General features: G+C 37.7%; 1 protein-coding gene across 1 annotated transcript in view; it reads right to left on the bottom strand.

Annotated features, from left to right (window-relative positions):
• Positions 1–21,524, bottom strand: part of LOC136421283 (low-density lipoprotein receptor-related protein 1-like) — a 128,650-nt gene that overhangs the window by 88,442 nt on the left and 18,684 nt on the right. Inside the window, exons 2-14 of the mRNA XM_066408513.1 lie at positions 11,434–11,556; positions 9,797–9,811; positions 8,152–8,316; positions 7,468–7,590; positions 6,652–6,780; positions 5,958–6,106; positions 5,205–5,304; positions 4,489–4,651; positions 3,499–3,721; positions 2,470–2,647; positions 1,664–1,783; positions 960–1,196; positions 129–164 (exon numbers count right to left, since the gene is read on the bottom strand). Of these exons, the coding sequence (XP_066264610.1) occupies positions 129–164; positions 960–1,196; positions 1,664–1,783; positions 2,470–2,647; positions 3,499–3,721; positions 4,489–4,651; positions 5,205–5,304; positions 5,958–6,106; positions 6,652–6,780; positions 7,468–7,590; positions 8,152–8,316; positions 9,797–9,811; positions 11,434–11,556 (1,761 nt within the window). The remainder of the gene's footprint in view (positions 1–128; positions 165–959; positions 1,197–1,663; positions 1,784–2,469; positions 2,648–3,498; positions 3,722–4,488; positions 4,652–5,204; positions 5,305–5,957; positions 6,107–6,651; positions 6,781–7,467; positions 7,591–8,151; positions 8,317–9,796; positions 9,812–11,433; positions 11,557–21,524) is intronic.

The raw sequence follows: 21,524 nt of genomic DNA, 5'->3' as shown, positions 1-21,524 counted from the left end.
CAAAGTCAAGACCAAGGCAATGAGAGCATTTTGTCTGAAAGAAACAAACGAAGAACAAAGACACCAGTGAAGGTTAAAACGAAGATGAGCAGCTCGTCACTCAAAAACGCCAGACACGTCAAACTTACCACCCTTCACGTAATCACCGTCCTCATTGTAAAACGCTGCAAGGAACAAGGATGGTCAGTTCTAGGATACTAAGTTTAAAATGGACGTTGCCTTCCCCACACTCTGCTTCTAAAGATAGATACTGCAAATCTGCAACCAGCACACCAGAAAACCCACTGCAAACATGGCTCTTTCTTGCAGGCTTTCATTAGCATTCAAACTGGTAAAAACTGACCGATAGAGACCAAAGCCCACTACTGCCACCAGTGTCAGGGACCCCAGCAGCAGTAGAATAAAATTATGGATACTACTACTACCAGTAGTACTACTACTACCTCTTTTTGTATGACCAAAACATGTGAAACATGCCAAAACGCAACACCTATTTCTAGACTAAGATTTTAAAGTATGAACTTAAGCTTGCTATCTACCATAGAATCTAACAAAAGTCTAATTGAAATAGAAGTTTGCAGTCTCGCTAAGATCATTTTTTTCACCTTTTATGTTCTACCATTTGGACACACTTTCTTTTACACTGCAAGTTCAATTTTGTTCCTTTACCCTTAGGCCACACCAATTTAATTTCTTGGTTAACAGATTTTTTTTTAAATGCTGGATTGGAAAATCAACGGGAAAACAGAATCTCAGAGGAAAGTTTGTACTTTGGTGCACACAGTATCAGGTAGTGAACAGGGTCAGGTGCAAGTTTTCACCCCAGCCTTCTGTTTAAATGATGTCCTCATGCTAAAATCTTACCCAAAAAATCCATAAAGCAAGAAATTAAATTGGTGTGGCCTTACTGCCATTTACTACCACAGACAAGTACAGGAGAGAGAAATGCAACAACTTACTGGAGTTGACCAGTATCTGGTGGCCCTCGCCGGTTATTTTTTGACGACCGATCCTGAACTGAGTCGGGTCGGAGAAGTAGATGTAGGAGTCAGCGGCGTGGAAGTCGAAGGCGCGTGGGTTATCCAGGTGTTCAATGGGAACCATCTTGTCGGTGTAGTCATCGGGAGTGAGCGAGATTCCCTTGATGACGCCGGGACGACTCTTACTGTAGATCAGGAACGTCTCGTCTGTGGAGGCTGGAAAAAAAATGGTATCTCAATTAGCATAAGGAATTCCTACTTTTTATCACAACAAAAGTAATATTCGTTCTTTCCTTAACTACCATAAGACATTTTGTGAAAAAAGATATCAGAATCAATGATACAAAAGAGTAGAGTTTTTCATGTGTTTTTTTTATTAGATTCTTAACTTAATGATGGTATCCTTTCTTTTTAGATTTTAAACTTTAAAAAGACATCATCCCACTTATTTTATAATCAGTGAAAGAATCAAAATATTAATGTTAGTTAATGCATGTCAATGAAAAACAAAATACAGAGTTCGACCTGAATGTAACTCATACCAATTGATGCAAAAAAAAGAATTACATGTCAGATTTCTCTCACCTTAGTAACTTTTTTAAAACTGTGACAAAAAAAACACAAATAATTTCAACTTGAAACAACTACTGTAACAAAATGCTGACATTTCATAGCAATCTTACCTTCACATTTTCCATCAGGCTTCAGAGAGAACCCAGGTCGACATCTGCAGACTTTAGTGTCCTTACTCCCTGCCAACAGGCAGATGTCCTGACACTGGCTATTTCTGCAGGCATGGTCGGCTGGAAAGAGTACAAAGTCACAATATTGGTACAGAATATGAAGAAAGATAAGAATAAGATCTGGGCTTTAAATACATTTTTAATGATGAAGAATACCGGAAATATTGCAAGTTTCCAATAAAACCCCTTGAAACTTTTTCCCTTTTCAGTAAATTGTTTTCATCTATCTCCATTTTTTTTACTCTACAAAATTGGAATGTAGAATATATTTTGTAAGTTACAGGTTGCAAGGAGCATTTTGAGCCCTGTAAGATACTATCAGCTCTATCTGTAGAGTACTAACAACTTCACAGCAGGTATACGTACTGCATGCAACATAATACAACAAGAGAAGTGTTGTACTTTACTTGAAAGTTCATCTGTGTTGGTAAAATTCATTATGTATCAAAGTAGATCATTTAGGACCAAGTTCCTAGAACACAAGACCAGAACCAGACTTTTTTTGCAAGAGGAATGAAAGAAGCCATCTACATCCGAGCCCTACAACCATCCCTCAATAGAGACGGGAGGCGCCATAGACTTTCTGCAACTGCTCACCAAGTCACGCGTCCTATCTGCATAACGTAATTTATGTAAGAGGCATTGGATTGCTCATTCCTTGATAAAAACTAGTTAGAGTTGGACAGTCAAAAATTTCTTGTGTTGGAAATTGCAGTTATACTTTGATACATAAGTGTTGAACTTACAGATAGGCTGCATTACTGGGTGGAACACTTTAATGGACCCGGCATGGTTGAAGTCCCTGGCCAGTGTGACGATGGGAGCAGAGATGTTCCAACGGTCCACACGGATGATAGTATCCTCGTGCCAGTCAGTCGCATACAGGTACCGCTCAAACACTGTGATGCCGTACAGGTGCTCCACCTAGAGGTGTGATAAAGTATTGCAAGATTCAGTGTCAAAAATCTTTGTTCTTACCTATGACAATGAGTTTATCTAACATATGATTTATACGAGTTCATGTTTTCAAATGTCAAGAGGGTTTTGTGTCATTTTAATACAGTTAGATACAACTTTAAAACTCTTTTGTAACAGCAAATACAATGTAGTACTGTACTATACGATTTCACAATAATACTGCTTAAACACTGGGCTACTGTACGAATGCTCAAGCTGCAAGTTCCGCTGCAGTACCGCAGAAAGCTTCTAGAGGCCTTGACCTTGACCTTCCTTTTCTCAACCCCTAACCACATACCAAATATGATATAGATCCATCAACAACAAATTGAGTCAGGCTGTCAAAAACACACACAAACACACAATAACACCAAAAACATAACCTTCTTGGCAAAGATAACAACACATACATGTACGACAAAAATAGTTACTCAAGCAACTGGATAGAATTTTGAAACAGTCAGACGTTTCAGACAGCATCCACTATATTTCGTCAGTGACTAGTCACTGACGAAAGATAGCGGATGCTATCAGAAATGTCTGACTGTTTCAAAATTCTGTATCTTATTACCTGGATGTCTAACCTTCATCAACGTAACACATACATGTACACATGTATACTAAAACTTATACAATGTAAATGGTCCCTGTGTAATAATTGAACAGGCAATACTATGATGCCCCTAAAAATGCATAGATCCTAGTCAAATCAGGGACATTTAACCTTTAGCACACCGAAGTAGCCGTTTGGCACCCCATTCTATATTGGTTACAGAGTTAGGCAGCAGGGAGATGGTTAGACTTTTACTAAAACTTACAAATGGTCCATGAGCGATTGTCCTCCTGTTGTGTCCATCGTAGTCCACACTCTCGATGTAGTTGATATAGGCGTCTACCCAGTACACTGTCTGGGTCACGATGTCCAGGGCAATGCCGTGGGGGAGGACTATTTTACTTGTGACGATCTGGGATCGGTTAGAGCCATCCATGTATGCTTTCTCGATCCGTGGTGTGGAGCCATAGTCTGAGAGGAACATCAACCTACAAAATAACAAGAAAAATCAACTTTCTGTGGTTGCATCCTAATATATGGCCTCCATTGGTCTATACTCACCATGGTAAAATCCTACTTATGGCTAAACAGTCCTAGTGCACCGACTTCCATCCTTATAAGATGACATATAAAGAAGATTCTTCAAGATCGAAAAAACTACCTTTAAGGCCTGAGATTAGCTGGTTAAGTAATAAGACATTTCTGAATGTTTTTTAAGGAAGTAAATTTGTATAGTGATTTTTCTCAATGTTAACAAAGGGTAAAAGCTAGGTAAAGGTAGTCCCATTGCCTTTTTGATGCTGTAGGGGCAGTGGGTTGTTATCCACTGTGTCTTATAAGGCCACGGTATTGGAAGGCGGAGCCCATTCCTGTCCTTTTGTCGATTCCCCAACCACTAGGGATGTCCATGTGTATATATACATGTAGCTCAACTGGTAGCAGCCCCACAATTAAGCTCCTGGTTCCAATTACTCTAAGGTAACTGGGAGAGCCCAGTTCAAATCATGGGAAGGGCATGTCGGTTAAGGCTGCACCCGTCTTTCGGAAGGGACATAAAATGGGGGTTTCGTGTTTGAGGAGGTGCCTCGAGCACGATTAAGGGGAAGGGCTAGCAACCCCTCCCTGTGAAAATATACCCTGCTACTGAAACAGCAAGGAAACTTGCCGACTTATGTGCCACTAGGCACTACAAGGTGAGCAATTTCTTTAACCACTATATTAGAGACTGACAAATAAGCTTCTACAACAGTCTTACCCCCTGGTGGGGTCAAGAGCGATGCCTCGCGGGTTGGCGATTCTGTCTTCTATCAGTGTCACACAGACACGTCCCAGCTTGTCGCACGCGAACACACGGTCAGCTTCGTCATCGGTGAAGTACATGTTCCCAGAAAGCCAATCATAGGCCATCTGTTCAACATCTGAAAAATATCAATAATAGAATATGGTAAAAACATATCAAGGGATCCATATCATGTTGCCAGGTTTCCTTGTGGTTTGCTTTTATCATCTTAATGAGGAGGTATTGCTTTTAGTGGCTGTGTATACATATTTGTGATCAATCAAGGTGTCATATATCTGTATCTTTATAGCCAGTATAACCACCCTTCGGTGTAACACACCAGCTTTGCAGGCACGCAGCAAGCCCTGACGTAGTTACCAGGCTAGGATCGTGATGATATACATGTGTATGTCATGCGGTTAAGTGTTGCAATTCTGAAGTCGCACATCAATTGTGGGCCTACTACTAGCAACTTTCCTTGTTTTTCAAGGCTTTCAACTCATATCACTTAATCAAAATATGAACTTTTTTTCCAACTAGACCCTAAGCTTGTATCTTGTCTGTGAAGTTGATGTTCCCAATCTTCTTGTTTTCTTAAGAAAATCACTGGAATCTTATAATCATCCTACGTCTACTGAATCTCAAACATACAGGACAATACATCTAGAATTCAAACAGTAATTTGTACTCACGGTGAACACTTGAAGTCAACCTCTGCGCCTGCGCCCCTGCCTGGGTAAAGTTACTCCTCTGAACACACCGCAGGCTACTCTTGGAGACATCTTCCTCCACCTAGCAGAAAGAAAACAAACTGCAGTTTAACATCAACTCCGGTGGAATCCCAAAGTCTGCAAAATCTTTTTTTTTTTAATTATGAATTTAAAGACATTTTTGAGATGACTTTGATGATAAAGCTACTTTTTTAAACAAAACAAACTATAGAAAGTCACTATCATCTTTTCTTTTACATTCGTTTTGTACAGTAAATTGTAAGCTTAATACATGACATTGTACATGGTGGAACTACATTGTTATGAAGCATCTTAACACTGTACTACAATGTATTATAGGTAAGCCATAAATGGTGACAAGTATAAGTAAATGTCCCTTTAGGTTTCTTTTCTTTTTCTTCTCATACACAAAATTGCCTTCATTTAATCAACTAACATTAGATTCTACTAAGTTAAACATAATTCCACAAGGTGACATAATTCCACCACCCTGAAAAGATGAGTCCAAACAGATCTCCAACCCAACATCCCCCAGTATAATGCACTCCTGTATATCGGAACTGTGTATAATCTGTGCTGCACTAGAGATCTCTCAAACCCACTAATTTTCAAAGTGGCGGACTTATATAACCAGGATGGTGGATTAATGTTAATGGAGGTGTATGTGGTACAATACCATATCATAATTGTACATTTGGTTGAAAAAGTCCTTACCTGGACCCAGCATATTTTCTGATCGACAAGTGAGATATCCATGGCCATGGCTCCAGTTGTGATGAGTTCTTTGCCAGGTAGAGCTGTGCCGTTCAGGTAGAGCATATTCAAGCGCTGTCGGTTGGCTATCACCAACACTGCACTGTTGCCTGGAAGTTAGATACAGAAGATAACATTCAAAGAAACAAACACATTACAAGCCAGGAGGAGAAAATTAAACAAAACTTTGCAAAAACTAAAATGTAACATGTGTTGATGAAGGTTAGACATTCAGGTAATAAGATATGCCAAATGACAGTTTGGGCACGCATCAATTTCCCAAAAAAATGTTTTAGACCATACCTAAAAACGTAAAAAGCAGTGCAAAATGAGCAACTAGAGCAAAAATATGCTGTAAGTTTTAAAAAATATATCGGGAAATGAATGCTAACGTTGTAGAATGCCAAAGTCAATTCCAATGTCAAAGTTTTCATACACCATACTCATGTGTGTTTAGTCATTGGTCCAATCTTTCTGACTACTCAGATTTCATAATGATGGTAATATTATTTTTGCAAAACATTTCTTTTATTTGCAAGCTTGCATCAGTTTTGGGGTTCCCAGAATATGTCATCCATACAAATTACAATCAAATCAATATGCCCTGGCTTATAGACGCACAAAGTCATGTATAACATGGTGAACTATATCTTACTGTTTTGAGCCTTGCATGTTTTCTTGTCAGTTTGTAAAGTGTACCCAGCGGCACAGGAGCAGGTGTAAGATCCCTTGGTGTTCGCACACATCTGGTCACAGTAACCTGGGATCTCACATTCATTCAGATCTGTAAAAAAAGACATTCAATTTGCATGGTAAGCAGACATGCTAGCTTCTAACATCTACTAGCCATAATTCTGGCAAGTCACATACATGTACATGTATATCTGCCACCCTCAAAATGAGTCTAAAGAGATCTCCAATGCAAAGTCTTCCAGTGCCTGTACTACATACATTATACATATCATGTAAACCAATCAGGCGTAAGTCCATTGAATTAAAATCTACTGATAACATTTACTCATGTCTTGATAATACTCAATTCAATTTCAATTTTATTCATTTTACCAGGGGACATCTCAGATCTACGGTTCTGCTTTTCAGATATATGTGGGAATTCAGAACAAGCAGTCTACACGGAAACGTGTCACATGTGGTGTACCGCAAGGGAGCGTCCTAAGACCTTTTATTTAACTTCACACCTATTAAAATATTGTTTTAGTGATGTCAGCTTGTGATATGTGCTTATAGAGTATTTTGATACAAGAGACAATTGATTTTGCCACCATGCTACATACTTGTGTATTGTTTCCTACCTTTGCCTCCTTCTAATTTTCTATTTTGTGAAATCAAAAATTCAATTCAAGTTATTGAATTGTCTACATTTTGCTGTAAAATCTTCCTATACCAATTTAAAAGAGAACTTCTGTAGGAAAAGAGCAACTGCAATATACTTAATCTACTATATACTGACCTTTACAAGTTCTGTCTGGGCTCACGACGTAGCCATTTCTACAGAAACACACCCGGCCCTCTCGTGAGACAGTACAGGCCTCTTCGCAGTCTCCTCTTCCGTTGGCACACAGTCGGGGTAACGCTGAAATCAAGCGGCAGAACAAGAAATTAAAACTATGCCACACAGTAACACCCTTAAGCAAGCTATACTGCTCTGGCCACATGTGTCAAACCAAAACAATCAAAGGAACAAGCCACTAGGGGGCCCAAACTCTAACCATTTCAAGGTCTTTTCAAGACCTACCCACATACTAAATATCAAGACAATCCACCCAGGCATTTTGAGTTATCGTGTTCACAGATAGACACAAACTCCCGAAAACTTAAACCTTCTTGTTAGTTAAAAGTTAATAAGTCCTTCCCACACAAGATGGTACATAGGCAGCACCCGTCTTCTTTTCGATAGCTCTTGGGCCACACAACGTTGTCCAATCACCACAGCAGGGGGCTAGTCCACTGGTAGTGTTGTGTGTTTAACTGCCATACTCTTTTCTTTTCAAATACTGAGTGCTAAGCAGAAAAAGCAGTATGTACAATTCAAGATCGAACTCATGACCTACATGTACAGTGTGCAAGGCCAACACTCTACCAACTAAACCATTTATAACCTTCTTGGTGAAGGTAATGAAAAGACGAAACTCACCGGTACAATGCGGTCCCTCGTCATCCCCGCTTGGACAGTCAGGGTTGTTGTCACACAGAGTGTCGAAGTGGACACAGGTGTCGGTACAGGGTCCACCCCCCTCAGGACACTGCTGCAGACACCGGTAGTGGTTGGCTGGACACTGGTAGTTTGGCAACTCTGGACCTGCCATGAACACATGGTAGTACAACATAAAATAAGTACAATACAGTTGGAGAGACAAAATGTGCAAAATATACATGTAATCTGTGCTAGTGACAGGGCGGTCTACAGCTTTGAATTTTTTCCGTCCAATCATTGTTTGGGAGCCCATGTTACTAACTTTGATGGTTAAACTTGTCATTTTAAACTAAGGAAAATACATTTTCATCAATTTCATGTCTTGAAGTTCAGATTTTTTTTAAGGATGGGGTGCATTAGGACCACATGGCCAATGTGGCCACTTTTGCTGGCCCTTCACTTTTCCGAGGCCACTATTTGGTGATCACTATCTTTCCCATTGACACAAGTATCAAATAATTCTGTCTATAACTACCACCTACTACCACCTGTCTACTTGTATTCAATTTAGACAAGTTTCACTAGTATGCATTTAATTTGCATCAGGTGATAGACATTGTGGTAGAGGAGGTTTCATTATTTTTTCAAGATACTTGTTGTAGACTGTTTACGATTCCCAAAAGTCTAGACTAACTTCCTATGTGTAAATAAGTAGCACATGTCTGAAATTTAATGTATGGGGAGACTGAATAAAAAGCATTACATCTATCCAAGCTAAGGTATTCTACTTCCTTGCTGTTCTTTTTGTGTTGGCTGCTTAATAATTCTATGAGTTAGGTTATTTTCAACATAATTAACTAAAAGGATAGGATATACATATACCAAAAGTTTATGGCATTGCTGATCGAGTTTTGTATTCAAGTCCTTTAGATAGATTTTTTTTCTTTTACATGTCAAAAATGGTGAGGAAAATCATCCTTTTAAGTCTTACACAAAAAGAGACTGATTCTAATACTAATAAGAAGACACTTCTAAACATCCTAACAAATGGAAGACACTTCTAAACAATAGGAAAACGCATCTAAACTAAAACAATCCTACAACATAAGAAAAACTAGTATAACACAAACTAAACATAAAGCACAACTGTTATATCTAAACAAAATAAATCAAAGATAGGTAAGTAATACGTGTAAGACTACAGAGATAAGAAGGCACCGAATAAGCTTTAAAAATCAAGAAACCAATTTTATTCAAGATTTAGTAATAGTCTAGGTAGATAGAAGGTACGTGTATCAAGAGGTTGAAATTAGCATTTCTTTTCGGCCTCGCTGCATCCTAAATTGGACTTGTGTTACCCTTCACTTTATAATGGGAATATCCTGCAAAACGTACGTTCGTATGACTAAAAAGACAACAACGTGTTAAAAGATTAATTTTTCATCAATGAAATTTGTTAAAGCACTGTCGAATCACTCGGTTGCAACAAGATCATCAAAATGAATGTGTCACGGGTCCAGTGAGAGAGGGGCTTTAGGAACAAATTGAGTCCACAAATGAGTTCACAAATGCACAACTTTAGAACAAGTCCTATGATGCTAGTTTCAACCTCTGACATTCTCTCAATAGCAAAAAGACACCTTACCCTCACCCGAGGTACCTATGGGTCCAGGAGAGGTAGAAGGAATGAGAAGGCAAAGAAGAAGTTGGGTCCAAACGAACGCACACACCATGATGCTACTATTGTGTAGACGAAACGTTCACGGTTAGTAAAAAAAAACTGTTACAAAGAATAATCTCGCAACGCAAAACGGGCTAGCACCTATCAAGGTAATCTAGGAGGGGAAGGCAAGGCAGGAAGTCTATAGCTAATAGGTTTGACTTCTCAATCGTAAGAAAGTTAACTACATGTCACTAGTAACACTGAATATTAAGGCTATTGAAAAGTACAAGTAAAAGTTAACTAACTTACTAGTAATACTACAGAAAAGTTCATTCTATTCTTCTAGGTGTCTATTCATACTTAGTGATGCTAACATACATGTAGCTACCAAGCTGGACACTGACAGTTACAACAAGAAAAAACATTCTAGCTATTTTCTACTAATCAACAACATTGTAAGATCACTGCAAGACACAATTCTTCTTGGAGGACTCTTTGAAAAAGGTAGTTTTGAAATATTTTAACAAAAGCATGTGACAGTTGCATACATGTCATAAAAAGCTTTGAATATTACTGTTTGAAGTGTACAATTTACATATCATAAATATGTATTTCGTCATTTTCGAAAGAGTAAAGTCATCTTTAGGCTGTTTTCAATACATCATTTTCTTTCAAGCAATTTTTCAGCGGTTGTTTTTGTTCACTGAAAAAACAAGCAACAGAGGTTGCATACATATTGATTATAGCTTTGAAGTGTACATCAAATATTACATATTTTGTCATTTTCAAACGTTTTTTAGCTGTTTTCATACGCAATGTTATGTTGAACAATTTTCCACAGTGATTGTTTTTATTCACACCATGTAAAATGGCCACTTGTTAGAATTCCCCTCTAAAATTACTTTTTTTATCCCTTAGAAGTTTATTTGATGGGTACATGAGACCGCCAAGAGGAAAAGGGATTTTGTGGGGATTGTCTACGACGTAAACAAAACGGAAAGCCTGTCTCTGCAAATCCGGTGAGATCTTGGCTTGACGTCAAAGCCAAGGAAGACGGGATTTTCAGATCAACCTTGACTTTGGGAAGGACATTTAGAATTAGAGGAGAGTTGGTCAGAAACAGAGCAATTATCGCTTGATTCGAAAATCTTCTCTTTTTTTGGTTATGTAGTACACGCTTTCCTGGAAAGAAATTGGTTATTTCGCATGAAAAAAAAATCAAAATTATGATTATACTACACTATTCTATACACTAAGTAATGATAATTAACAATATATTTTATGGATAACTCAACAAATTTTGAAAGTTTACAAATTTTGTTCATTGTGCATAAAATCTACATTTAAAATCTGCTCATAAGCTAGTTACAACTTACAATGGAAATCATACTTATTTTCCAGTACAATTTTCAAATTGGTACTACTATTACTGACTAAAGACAATACATCTGTATAAAAAAAATGTATCTATTCATTTTGAACAAGTTAAAAGCATTCATAGACAATCACTCAAGAATCTTGACAGACAGTTTATTTAAACTTAAAGACTTTTGAGTGGTTGCCTTAATGTTCAAAATGAGGATAGTAAAAATAATACTCTACGAGTGTCGTGGACTTACAGATGTCCGGCGATTCGTCGCTGCCATCAGTACAGTCTTCCTCGCCATCACAGCGCCAACCGTTGGTGATGCACGTTAAACCGTCCAAGCACGCAAACTGCCCCGGTCCGCACGTCTTATCCGCTGTGGCACACAAACAGGACAAAAACAGAACGTGAACCCTGAGGAACAACATGCTACCTTTCAAAACTACAACAACCTTGGAACAAACCATTCAAGTTCCTGGAGGGTCTCTTTTAATAGTTTTATATGGAAAAGTGGTATTTGAATTCAAGTTGATAAAATTTGTAATCATTCCAGTTACTGTATATTTATAGGCAATACCAATTCATGATTCCCTTTCAGCAAAATTTAGAAACACAGTTTCATGCTATAAACTTAAGATAATAAAGGACCCAGAACTCAGCCTTGTGGTACACCACATTAATACAATGTAACTTTGAAATGTATGAGTCTGTATTTCTAAACCTTTTAAAAAGTGGTACAATCTTAATGGCAATGTTCTCTGACTTGATTTGCGTACTAATCAATTATATACTATAACTTATAAGAACTTTAATAATAATATACAATGTAAGTTCTTAATTAGTACTTCTACAAAAACTGGAAGGTAAGCATAAAAAACACAACTGGTATTAACAACTGCTTCAACAAATGATGTTATAATAAACAACAAAACAAACAAACAAACAAAACAAACACGTAAGCAATGTTAGGAAAAAAACAGAAGCTTTAAGTCAACTTAGTCGGATGTTTCGCATGCCCCGTTCGAGAAACATTCTATCCTTGGCAAGTCAGTTCCTTAACGTGCTATCATGCTGAAAATGTTTAGCGGTAAGAAACACACAGCAACGAACAAAATCATTCTGTTAAAACAAACAAATGATGTTAGAACAAAGTTAGGTACAAGTATGACTAGTAAAAAAGAATCAGTCATAAAATGTCTTTAAATTAGAATCATAACTATATGTATAACCATGCTGCTTGCTTCATTTCATTATGAAGATGACAGTAGTAAAATGCTGAAAGTTAAAATGAAAGGTTTAACGTCAATAAAAACAGGTTAGGAGACAGTTGTACTTATTAGATGGAATGGGGCGAAAACTGCTTCATTTTATACTGTAGGGTGCAGAAAGGATGCATGGAATCAGAATTTGCTAAAATTTCTGTACATTCTGACAAAACAAACACAAGGAAACCCTTTCTGATCATCGTAAATTTGGAGTAAATGAGTGTGCTTCTGAGGAATTTTTGACAAAAAGTCAAAACTGGTAAATATGGGATTGTCCTATTTGAATGAGTCTGACGTCTGAATTTGAGTTTAAATTTCTTCTTTTTTTTACTTTTTTCTTCGCTTCAAAAGACCCTTTCTGCACGCAATTAAAGGACAAAGGAACAAAATCAGTAATGAGTATGAGACGATATGAAGGAAACACAAAGATTAGACCACACGGAGGGTTGAGTAAAACCCAGGAGCCGACAACAGCCAAGGGCCACCAGACGGCCAACCAGAGCCACTCACGGCAGTCCGTCTCATCGCTGTGGTCTCCGTCGTTACAGTCGTAATCGTCGTCGCAAACCCATCCAGCAGGGATGCAACGCTTGTTCTCGCACTGAAACTGGTTACTCCGACATGTCGCCGGCTCTGGCTGTGCTAGAGGGTCTGAAAGGGGCGAGGAAGTTGATCAGTGTTTTGTACTGTGAATGTACCTGGAGTGATAATTGTTGACCTTTACATGTATATACCAGGGAATCACACACACATACATGTACATGTACATACATGGCTATACTTTCAATGCTGAAACAAGCATTAACTGGTATAATGGGCTGTACAGCAATACTTTCAGGATGTCAGTCTGTAAAGCTGCAGTACCTGAAAATGTTGCTAGAGGGCCAAAATTCCCATGTTTCTTCAGGGCCTCAATAACTACCCACAGGCCAAAATTCATTCAATTCTATAAAAAAAAACTCTTGAGTTATACATTGTTGTAGGTGCGAACAAACAAACAGACAAAAACAGTACCTCTGTCAGAAGTGAACCTCCTTCCCGGAGGTAACGTAATAAAGTTAACCAACGACTCCCTTACTACAGCCCATACACAGCTGTGACAAGTATGTCTTTACTGGTCAGGAATATAATAAGACTGTTATTCTTTACTGGTCACCAGTTCTTGACAAGTCATGGTGGGTAGGAAGGGTACATAACATCAAGGACTAACATGTGGTAAATATTAATTTTAATATTAAATATTAATGTTGTAAATATTAATTACGATAAATCAAAATGGCTGGATACGATTCTTAAATTTGTTTTAAAGCATCCAGGTCCCCTCTAGTCATTCTAACTGTCTGAACTAAAAGTAATGTTTGTATTATATTATATTATTCAAGTACTTATTATAATTAGGAAAGGCTAGGCTCTCACCATAACTAATCGAAATCAATAAAGTGACACGTTTCAAGTGTTTGAGGAGAGTCAAACCTTGAGCAAGAATGTATTGATTACAGTAGGAATATACCCCTGTGTCCACAATGGCCAAATCCTATCATAGTCCCAAACTTAATAGGCCAACCTTGGTAATACCCTTGGCTAGCTAGGTAACCTTGGCTATATGTCAAGATATGATAAATCAATGAAAATATTCCCTCAGACTTTAAATTGCTAAATTTTTTTCTGGCTCACTTACTGTAAATACATTTAAGTTCGCATGGTTTCGCACTAAGGCAAAAAATGGAGTGTTCCCAGTGGTTTTAAGTTTGCGGCAGCACGACAGTTACATACTGCTACAGTATTGGACAAAAATGTTTGGGTCGGCTTTAAGTTTACTGTGAAACGGTCGCCGCGAAAACCGTGAACATAAAACCAACATTTCTGCATTTACTACCGTATTGATTTACAGTATTGTTTGGGAGCCCATGCTGTTAATTTTCATTGAAAAATCTGTCATTTTAACCAAACAGAAATACATTTTCATCAATTTCACGTCATGAAGTACAGACTTTTTTGACTGGTGGGATTAATTTTTTCCTTTCCAACAAGCGAATTTCCATCCTGTGACGGAAGGACGGGTCCTGGAGACAGTACTGATTATTACATACATAATAATAAATCTTTATTTGCAAACTCATACCAACCTACCCTCTCTATAGTTGATGGTTCGCTTAATTTTCATGACCATTCCATCTGAGTTTGACCAATCCATGACCTCAATCACGAGAAAATCAATAAAGAAATATTCCAAAGTAACATTCTCTCCATTGACCTTCTTTTTGAGTCTCTTTGGATCACTCAAGTCAAAGGAGTTTCAGGTAATGCATTTTAACAGACAGAACCCACTTAGATTATGCACAACGGTATATAAAACTAATTATCATTTTTATACATGTATGTAAGTACCTCAGGGCACTGTCCCAAGCTGTCTTTGCTTTGAATATCATATTCATAACATTCAGCGTTATAATAAAGTTGTAAATATCTACCCATGCCTTTTCTAACTTTCCTCTTCAAACCAATGCAAGTAAAAACAGATTGAACCATTTAATTATGACACCAAACCACACATGGTCACATTATTTTGTGAGGGTCTGCAAGGGGAATAATGTGATACAAGCCTCACAAAATTCTTGGCACAATCATTTCAAATCATGAAAAGTCCAGAAGCATCCCAAAAATAAGACCATAGTACTGCTGCAAGTTCTGCTGCAGTACCAAGGTCACATAACAGGGGGCCCACACACGAAAAATATCATCGTAATCCATCCAGAGGTTCTTGAGTTATGCTGACTACAAAATCCAGAAACACACTCACAGATATATAGACACACACACAGACAGACATGCCAAAAACTATACCTCCATTTTTCCTGTCAATAACAACACACTAAACTCATGAATTGACCAATTACGCCTTACATTGAATAAGACTGAAGGTACTGTAAATGCAGAAATGTTCGCGGTGTTTTATGTTCATGGTTTTCGCGGCGACCGTTTCACCGCAAACTTAAAGCCACCACAAACATTTGTGTCCAATACTGTAGCAGTATGTGACTATATAGCGCTGACACAAACTTAAAACCACCGCGAACACTCCATTTTCGTCTTATTGCGAAATAAAAACCACGCGAACTTAAATGCATTTACAGTAACTGAGGGTTGATTCCAACTTGTGGATAAAGGCATGCAGGCCCCATTCATTATTCCCTCCCCTTGAGTGACAGGCAGAGCTTGTGCCTTGTACTTCCTGGTACACAGTGGTACAGGGCTGTCACCTCCTGACATACCAGGATCAGTGTGTTTAAAGTTACAGTAACAGCTGTCACACACAGGGGCGGGCATCAAATAGTAGGGCCTAGGGAAAATAATATTGTGTTTCTGGTACACCGACCTAGCAAAAATGTGCCGACCCTGGCCTTATTTTGGTTGGCCGCTGGCAAGGGACAAAAATTTTGGACTTGTCTGGACATGTGTTGGTAGAAGTCATTATGAATCAAAGTTGAACTGTTAATTGTTAACACACACAAAAATATTGGACTTACAAAAATGGACAAGTCCAATGTTGTATTGGCAACTTAGAGTTCAACTTCAATAGATTCAGGGGAAAATTAGATTTAAAAACACATGAGTGATGAAATTTAAAAGGGACCTCCTGTATTTTACACTTTATTCACAGGTGAGGACTAGTCTACAGTTGATAGAAGAATATATAGTAAAGTAATACTTTTTTATTCAGTTCATTAACCTTAAGCACACTGAAGCATATTGGTTATAGAGTTAGGCAGCAGGGAGAAGGTTAATGTATTAGCATTTGTACAGTTTCTATATCAGTATATGATTACAATATCATGATGAAAATATTACTAGTGCCTTATGCATTGCAGTTTTACAGTGCTAAAATGTATTTGTTGAATCATTCCGGCCAAAATCCTTACTTACTAACCCTTACTTTTTCAGGAATGTAACCGGAAACACAGCATTTTTTTTCTTCAGCCTAATGCATGGTTTCCAGATGAGCTGCTGAAAGCTGGAAGGGTTCTCAAGACTTGGCTCTACTCAAGACACAGTCCCAGTTTCAAGTTCAAAGTCTACTTCAAGAGGTATTATCTTGGAGTTTACCTTAAGGAATACCTTCTTAAAGGAAAACAAGATAACGTTAAGAACAACAGCAAGACAAGAAGCACTACAGAAGCCATGTTCATGTTGTGGGAGCAAAGAAGGGAGGGCGTGTTTGTTTCTTTGTTAACATCGCCAAACCAGACTGCAAGTTGCCAAATTCTATGTACCCACTAACAGAGGGTGTTCTAGTTCATTCTTGTTCCTTAATGAGGGTCTGTATGGGGGATCCTGACAACACCTTACGCTGAATTCAGAAGAAACTCCTACGTATTTACGCTAAAATCAAGGAAGTCAATCAAACAAAATTTGTTTGCCATACCTACGATTTACATGTATGTGTATAAGACGGCTTTCCCTACGGATTACAGGACATGAAAATAGGTCTAGGATGCCTATGCCTTGCGGAAAAGAGCATTCAGACCCTTTCTTGTAAAGTCAATGACCGGGCACTCATCTTCAACTGCAGCTTAAACATGCGTTATTTGTACTTGCTTCGGGGCAAGGGGCTGGACTGAATAGCTTATTCAGCTTGAACTTTTAATGGTCGTCACACCTGTTAAAAGTATGCCTTATTAACAGGTGAGCAATAACAATTGGCAGGTGCATTCAATTAGTGTTCCAGTACCAAACAATGCTTTAAGTAATACTTAACAATCTTAAGGTCACACTCACAGTAAGACAAGATTTATATTATCTGATTAAAAACCTTCTTTCAACAAGTCCAAATATTGTAAATCCATTCAACATTGCAGTTGGTAATTTTAGCGGTTAGGGAAACGGAATAGTGTAAATGTATTTAAGTTCGCTTGGTTTTAATTTCGCGGTAGGGAGAAAATGGAGTGTTTGCGGTGGTTTTAAGTTCGCTTTTGAAACAACAGTAGCGTTACAGAAACACAGGCAGAAAATATTTGCGGTTTCTGCATTACAGTAGTTTGCCGCATTTACAATGTAATTTCAACGGTGGGTAGAGAGTTCTTGCCTCAGCAGGAAAGGTGATCAAATATTTGCGATGATGAAATTTTAGCAGTTGAACATTGACCGTGAAAGTCACTGAAATCAAGTAACCGTTAACAAATCAAGAATTACAGTAAGCTCAAACTCTGATCCAGCAAAAGTCAACCTCCCACTTTCTTTCTTTCTTTCCAAACTGTTGGGTTTCTCCCACCCGTAGAAGGTGTTTAAGTGACTAACGAGAGCCTGGGGTCACCTGAGTTTCTTTATGTTTCACTAGCATGCCGCCTACTTCTGAACAAAGGACTTCCATGGCCTTGGGGCATTCGGACCTACCTGTTGTCACTTAAGAATTAAGGAGTGCTTCATGAGTCAGTTTGGCAGGGTTTAACAATGGGTAGAACTGGTGTCATCAGAGGTTACATAGCAGATCTTGGCATTTCAATTGCCAATTCATTGGGTATGACATATAATATTTCGTGAAAACGTAGTTTGAAACTGATTATAGAAAACTCAAATAAACTTTGAAAAGAAGCAACAGCTCCTATATAGAATGCAAAGAGGGGCCACCATTTGTAGGGCTCGAAATACTGTGTGTACCCAAAATTGGAGCCGTGCACCTAATTCTACCTGTGGGTACACCAGTGCACCTATAAGGTAAAGGTACTGTTCTACACTACTAGTACACAAGATATTCTTGAGATTAAAGTATCAGAAAAAGCAAAATAATCCTTGTTGTACTTTAAAGTATTACTCTTTTGATGTTAGCTAGAGAATTGTAAATTGAAGTTCTGAAGAGAGACAGTATTGTTTGTAATTACATTTTGCTGACAATTGTGATATTCTACATTCTTTCATGTTGTGCAGTACTGCACCGAAAATTCTTTTTGTACACCTAGATATTTTGGATTGGTGCACTAGCACCTTCTGGTATTCTCAAAAATGACTTTCAAGCCCTGACTTGAAAACCAATTTGATTTTCTTTGGCCTTGGAGAAACCCTGGAGGTTCAATGCCTCAAAATGAACAATTGTACAATATTGTATAATGTTATTGTTATTCATTGTTTTGTATTCCATACATGCCTCACAAGAGGTGTGCTATCTGGTAAGGTTATCCAATATACAATGTTTTTACATTATTTATAGTACACCAATATCATAATATATCAATGATATCATCATATCAACTTCTTTAATATGAATCTTGGTAAAAATGAATAAAGTTGAAACCTGTGAATATTATGTCTCAGTTTCCAAACACTGCAAATGACATCCTTTTCAAGTAGATAACATTTACAAATGCATCAATCTAATTCTAAACAATCTCAAATCAATGATAATCAAATGGATGGAACAAAAATTTGCCTTTTGTATAGATTTGATTAACATTCATTTAACATAAAGAATAATGCTGTTGCAAAAAGATTGGGAGCAAAAATTAAGACAGCATGTTGAAAACCTAAAGAATTCATAATTCATTCCTTACTGTCCTTGACAAAGATAGGAGATTTCAGAGGTTAATCTCTAGATGTTCAGCTGATCTTTCAGACTACATTTAGCCCATAGCTATGTCTACATCTTCACCTGTATATATGCATGAGTGGTATTTCGCATACTCAATTAGATACGTTGCTCCTGGGCATGCTTCAGGAATGTGAAAATTGTTGGGTGCACGATTTGGACGCCTCTTTGTAACACGTGCGTCTCAATTAATGTCTGCTTTTTTCTGTAAATATACACTAATACAGTAAATGCAGAAATGTTTGCAGTATTTTTTTGTTCCACGCGACCCTTTCACTGCAAACTTAAAGCCACCACAAATATTTTTGTCCAATACTGTAGCCAGTATGTGACTACAGCGCTGCCGCGAACTTAAAACCACCGCGAACACTCCATTTTCCCCTTAGCACGAAATAAAAACCATGTGACTACAGCACTGCCGCGAATTTAAAACCACCGCGAACACTCCATTTTCCCCTTAGCACGAAATAAAAACCATGTGAATCTAAATGCATTTACAGTAATGTGGGTGTTATATCGAACAAGACACAGTAACTGGCTTGACTGCGGCAATTTCAATCTGCCCATTTCAAATAACACACCACTCACAGAGCCAACAACTTTAAAATGCACAGCCTATTATACAATAGAACTTATCAGTAGTAGTATTACTAAGTACAAGAATATGTCAGTGAAAACTAGACATCCAGGTAGTAAGATACGCAAGAAAACAATCACTCAAGCAACTGGATAGATTGAAAAACAGTCAGACGTTGCAGACAGCATCTGCTGTCTTTCGCCAGTGTCTGAACTAGAATTTTAGGTTCACCAGCTATTGAAATCAGATAGAATACAGTGTTCGTATTTAGACTAGTCACATGCTATATTGTTACCCATTGTCTGTCCGTCCTTTCATGTTACATGTACATGTACTTGCAATTAGCCTACGGGCAAGAACTTGCAATAAACTTATTATCATTCCAAACCTCTGAATTGATATGATAATGCCCTGAAGACAAATCTACTATTATCTAGTGCACAAGAAGTGTGCCGCTGCATTTTATGTCAGAAGTAGAATATACTGATACAATCTTCAATATGGTTTATCATATATATGCTTTATCAAAAAGCTTTATCATCAGACAGTGACTGAAGACATGCATGTATCTGCTTGATATCACAGACTTTAAGACATGAGGGCAGAAGTCATACGTCTTAAGATCAGTTAAGCTCCTTAAGGAATCTGTGATCCGAGAAAAGTCATTAGTACTTTATAAGCAATATCAAACACTACATGGGGTTATAAGTAATATTGAACATTTCAGGGGAGTGCTACCTGACTTGAATACAAATGTACATTAATATCATAAAATTAAGAAGCATTTTAGATAGATTTTCACCTACCCAATCACTGTGTACCCAATTCAATCTAGAGGGGACTGCTGCAATCAGTCAATTGTGGATTACCCCCTTATGGCCAATTCATTCACATCCAAGCAGACGTTAATCATGCGGTTTCGTGACCTCGGCAATTGCGGCTCATTTTAGTACCAACAGCTCCAAGCAGTTACGTTTGGCTAAATGTACCTCTAAGTATACAGGAGAGTTTATTTGACAGCAATTTTTACGAGGTTTTTCAAATGCGGCACCCGATAAGTACAATATTTGCCAGCAAATTACATATAACTCTCCCACGGACTGGGATTGGGAAGGAATTTGGCACTGCATCACACCTTGATAACCTTGGTAACATCTGGACTTCCTGACATTCAATTTCAAACTTCAATTTCAGAAGGAAAAATATGATTGGGAAGGAGAAAAAGTTAATTTTTCGTGAACACAATTTTTTTGTCAACTTAACGCTTGTGACTTCAGTAATGAATAAAACATGATGAAGCAACAGTCTTTTTTGTCTCCAATGTTTAGTCTGCATAACTTCATGTTTATAAAAATATCATTACATATGACAGCCAGACAATCCCAAGATTAAAACATAGAAAAAATACCAATCACAAAATAAAAAGAATAGAAAAATACATGATACATGACAAAAAGAATTAAGAAAAAAAAATCACAAGATAAAAAGAATAGAACAAATATCAATCAGAAAAGCAACTAAGTTTCCAGTATCATTATAATTTATATATTCATCGATTGTACCAAGGATATCATAATTCATATTAATGTCCTTGATTGTACGGAAAATTAATAGGTCTAGTCAAACGCCGTATCTCAAACTTTATACGTATATACTCTTGGGAAGACCGACGCATAACAGCTCACAATATCATATATTTCTGTCAGCTACAACAGTGTAATAACATATACACAGATGGAATCAAGAATCACATGTTGTACTTTATTCCGTTCCTGATAAGATATGTCTGAAACAGCACACAGATACATAAAACTGCGACGAGATCAATAGTGACCTTGGAGTCCTCCATTTTTATTGCAACCTCGTGGAATTTAACAACCACGGTAAAACGTGCCGTCTGCGGTATATATTCCCGCGGAATTTAT

Source organism: Branchiostoma lanceolatum, chromosome 15 (genome assembly GCF_035083965.1).
Source record: "Branchiostoma lanceolatum isolate klBraLanc5 chromosome 15, klBraLanc5.hap2, whole genome shotgun sequence".
Classification (NCBI taxonomy): domain Eukaryota; kingdom Metazoa; phylum Chordata; class Leptocardii; order Amphioxiformes; family Branchiostomatidae; genus Branchiostoma; species Branchiostoma lanceolatum.
The sequence above is the reverse complement of the archived record's forward strand: the minus strand, read 5'-3'. Positions and strand labels throughout refer to the sequence as shown.